General features: G+C 63.7%; 1 protein-coding gene across 1 annotated transcript in view; it reads right to left on the minus strand.

The window, feature by feature from the left end:
- Positions 1–3,590, minus strand: part of UNCX (UNC homeobox) — a gene marked incomplete at both ends in the record, with an annotated part of 3,724 nt that extends 134 nt beyond the window's left edge. Inside the window, 3 exons of the mRNA XM_079542794.1 lie at positions 1–919; positions 2,205–2,380; positions 3,341–3,590. The exon at positions 1–919 is cut by the window's left edge and continues 134 nt beyond it. Coding sequence (XP_079398920.1) covers positions 1–919; positions 2,205–2,380; positions 3,341–3,590 — 1,345 coding nt within the window. The remainder of the gene's footprint in view (positions 920–2,204; positions 2,381–3,340) is intronic.
- Between the last annotated feature and the right edge of the window lie 686 nt (positions 3,591–4,276).

The following is a 4,276-nucleotide window of genomic DNA, read 5'->3' on the forward strand; positions in this document are numbered from 1 at the left end:
GAGCCGCCGCCGCCGGATCACCGTGCGCGGCCGCGGAACGGGGAGAGGCTCCGGCGGGAGGGGGCGGCGCGGGGCCAGCGGCAGTGTCCGTGGAGCTGGGGCCGGGCTGAGCGCCGGCGGGCGCCGGTTCGGAGCCGAAAGCGGGGGGGCCCGGGTTGGCGGCGGGCAGCGGGGAGTCCCGGGGGGGCTGCCCAGCCTCGGGGCCCGGGCTGGCCTTGAGGGCGGTCTGCGGCACGATGAAGCCCAGGGGTTGGGTGATGGGGTAGAGCAAGAAGTGTCCTTTGCCGATGAGGGTGCGGGGAGCGCAGGGCTGGAGGCTGGGGAAGTCCAGGGCGGCCTTGCGGCGGGGGGGCGAATCGGAGAGCAGGCTCTCCACGCTGAAGGGGTTGAGCTTGTGGAAGCTGCCGGCTCCCCGGGGCCCCCCCGCTCCGCCGCTGCCGTCCCCCGACGGAGCGGCCGCGCAGTCCTTGTCGGGCGGGCGCTGGAGCCGGCCGGCCCCGCTTCTTTGGCTGGGGTAGAAGGGCTCTGCCGTTTGGTCGCAGCTGCTGGGGGGCGGCTCGGAGGAGGCGGCGGCGGCGGGAGGCGGCGGGTGGGGCGGCGGGGGCTGCCCGCGGGGCTTCGCCTCGGGTGGGGCGGGCGAGAGGCCCCCCCCGCCGCCGCTGTCGCTGTCCGAGCTGGGCGTGCTGTGCAGGGAGAGGCCGCTGGGCGAGTGGAGGTGGCGGCTTTGGCTTTTGAGAAGCTTTTTCTCGTGTTTGCGTTTCTTCTTCTCCATCTTCTCCAACTCTTTGCGGGCGATCTCCTCGGGGTCCATGGGTTCCCCGCTGCACGTCGTAGGGTGCGAGTTGTGAGCCGGCCGCCCCGGGCCTTTCTTCGTGTTCTCTTTCTTTCTCCATTTGGCCCGGCGGTTTTGGAACCAGACCTACACACCGAACAACGAGAAGCAGTTAACACCCAGCTCACCGGCCCCAAGGTGGCCAGGGCAGAGCGGGGAGGGGGAGAAGCGCAGCTCAGGCCTCCCCTGTCCACCCGTCGAGGTGCAGGCAGCGCCCAGCACCGGATGTCTGCGAGATGGAGAGCGCGGGAGGGAGCAAAAAAGAATAATAATAATCAAGGAGGGGGGGATGCACACTCACGCACACACACGCCGCACCGGGCCCGCACCGAGGGAGGGGAAGGGAAAGCATCCATTCCCTCAGCTCTTCCCCGCGGCCCAGGGGTGCAGAAGCACCGGGCCTGGGCCCAATCCCACCCCCCGCCGCCCACCCCCAGCATCGCGCAGAGCGCGCTGGAACAGAGCATAGCGGGGGGGAGCCAGAAGGGCCGCCTGGCCTTATCCTCCTCCCGTCCAGAACACGGAGCAGAGGCGCTGAGGGGAGGCCGGCACAGACCAAAAATTGGGGTTGCTTTTGGAGTTTAGGGGAGAAATCACTGAAACCCCGCCTGCTCTGGCCCTGCAGCCGTGTGTCGGCCCTACGCACGTCGCTTCCCCACGGGCACAGCGGCCCCTCCACGCTCGCAGCCCGAGCCCTGGGATACGGCCCGGCATTTCGCTGCCCCCATCGCGGCTTCTTTGCCCCGTACCGAGCCGGGCAGTGCCGGGGCTCAGCCGCCCCACGGCGAGCAGCGCTCCGCGGAACGGAACCTCCGCAGCTCCGCACTCGGGTGCGGCCTCAGCCCGCGGCTCCGGACAAACTCATCCGCTCCCCGGGCACAGCGGCCCCCGCGACGCGCAGCAGCAGGGAGAGACCCACAGACTCCACTGCTGTTATTTTTTTTCTTTAAGCTCAGTTTAAGCAAACAGATGCTGCCCGAGCCTGGCAGGCCGGTAAATGAAGCTGAAAACGTCCCGCACGCCCCGAGCTGCACCGACATCGTCCGGCGGATCCCGGCCCGTGATTGAGCCCAGCATTTACATTGTCATTTTTCAGCCTTGGCTCGTTGAAAGAGAAACGCTTACAAAGGGAAAATAAGAACATTTTGGGAACCTACGATGGAACACCACTGTTGGCGGCCCGTTTGCGAGCCTGCTTATTTCTAATTATTATTATTATTATTTTAAGAAATAAAGATAATAAAAATGAAACAGCAGCGACCGAGCGGAGGTTGGGAACAAAGCGGAGCGGGGCTGCGGGCCCGGCCCAGGGTTGGAACCCCGGGAAGTCGCTGGGTCCGAGGAGAAGGAAGGGGAGCGGGTCGGGGTTTACCTGCACTCTGGACTCCACCAAGTCCAGCCTGAGAGCCAGAGCCTCTCGCATAAACACGTCCGGATAATGGCTCTCATTAAACGCCTTTTCCAGCTCCTCGAGCTGCCAGCCGGTAAAATTGGTGCGGGTTCGTCTCCTCTTACAGCCAGGACTTTCTTTGTCCGGGTCACCAGAGTCTGAAAAGGCAGAAATACCCTCAGCTCTCCGAAGAGAGGCCTTCTCCCCCCTCCCTGCCATTCACAGGAGCCTTCAAACTTCCGTGCTCGGTAACGTCGGTAGAACAGCGGGGTTATGCACACACCTGAGCTAAAAACGGGCAGGAGCCCATCGGCCCTCGCCTCCTCCGAAAATGTACTTTACACAACATTTATCCTGAAGGAAGCTCTCCATGGGCACTGGCAGAGAGAGAGAGAGAAGTTCCAATATTTGCTCCAGCCACCCAGGATCGAATTAGAACAATAATAGCGATGAAAGAAGCCCCCCCGCCCCGCGTTCCCTTCCCCAGCCCCGACGGCCGCAGCCGCTCCCACTCGCGGCCCCGGCTGTGGGCTGAGCGCTCGGGGCCTCCGTGGGGACGGACGGCGCCGGTCGGGGCTCACGGCCGCTCCTCGCCGAGCGTGGAAATTATTATTATTATTATTGTTATCATTATAAGAATAGGTGCCGAACGTTTTATTTTATTTTTTCCTGAATGGAGATATTCCGGGATTGATACAAGGAGGTTTGGGCGACGTTCTGATGGCTGAACAATAGCTGTGCTACAAGGCCGGGAGGGGAGGGAAGGAGAGCGTTTCTCTTCGGTCGTATCGCTTTTTAGAAATAAATACAAATAAGCGTAAAACTAAAAATCGTCGCTCATCGTTTTCCAAACCCCGTCGCTCTCCAGGATTCCGCTTCCCGTTCTCCCCGGGCGGGTCGGTACGGCCCGAGCCCCCACTCCGGCCGCGAAGTCGGGGCAGGCCCCGGGCCGGGCCGTTATTCCGCTATTGTTCGGGGCGCAGCGCGGCTCCGCGCCGGGGGGGCTCTCACCGCCCGCCCCCCCCTCTCCCCCCCCCCCCGTCCCATCCCATCCCGCCCCCTCGGGGCTCCGCGAGGGCCCCGTTCTCCCGCAGCGAAGGGCGCGGCGCCGCTCCTACCTGCGAGCTTGAAGGGCTGCGTGTCCGCGCTCACCCCGCAGCCCGAGGGGATGAGAGGAGCGGGGGTGACCACGGAGGCCGCGCAGGAGCCGCTCAGTAATCCATCGATGGAGAAGGGCACCGAAGCGGCCGCCGACTGCAGCTGGTGGCCGGCCAGCTCGTAGACGTGGTGGTGGCCGAGAGGGTAAGGGAAGCCCACCATGCCCCCGAACTGGGCATGGGGATGCTCCAGGATGCGGCTGTCCATCATGGGGGCGGCTCTAACGAGGCGGGGGGTGCCGGGGGGGCTGCCGGCGGCTCCGGGGGTGCTGGCGGCGGGGCGGCTGCGGCCGGGGGTGCTGCTGCCGGAGGAGGCGGCGCGGCGAGGGGCTCATGCTGCAGGGCGCCCGGGCGCTTTAACTTTATCAACATCAGGCTCCCAATAATTAGCTCAGGCTGGGGAATTTGGGACCAATAAGAAACGTTAATCGGTCCTGACGTCAGAGACGTGCCAGTGTGGGGAGCGAACGTTTTCCATATCGATTGCTAATTATACCTGACATCCAGCCTCAATAAACAATATCAGAGCTGTCACAACAAGACAAGGGGGCTTTGATACGAACTCCAGCCCGAGGAGGGCGGCGGGGGCCGGGCGGGCAGGGGAGGGTGCGGGGGAGACGGAGGGGAACGCACGGAGCCCACCGATCCCCGTTAAATAGCGAACAGCCGGAGCGCCGCACGCGCACACCGCCCCCCCCCAGCCGGCCCCCCTTGTCCCCTCCCCTCTCCAAATCACTAATAGATTTCCCTTTAAAACATTCACCAGCGTGTTGTGGGATTTTTCACCAGAAATGCTCTACTCTCTGAACCTTTAAAGTGATGTTGCTCCAATTACAGAGAGACATTGAGCGGCAAATAGACTGATCCAATAATAGGAGATTCATCATCCGCTCTTTC

The sequence above is a fragment of the Tetrao urogallus genome (genome assembly GCF_951394365.1).
Source record: "Tetrao urogallus genome assembly, chromosome: 15".
Taxonomy (NCBI): Eukaryota; Metazoa; Chordata; class Aves; order Galliformes; family Phasianidae; genus Tetrao; species Tetrao urogallus.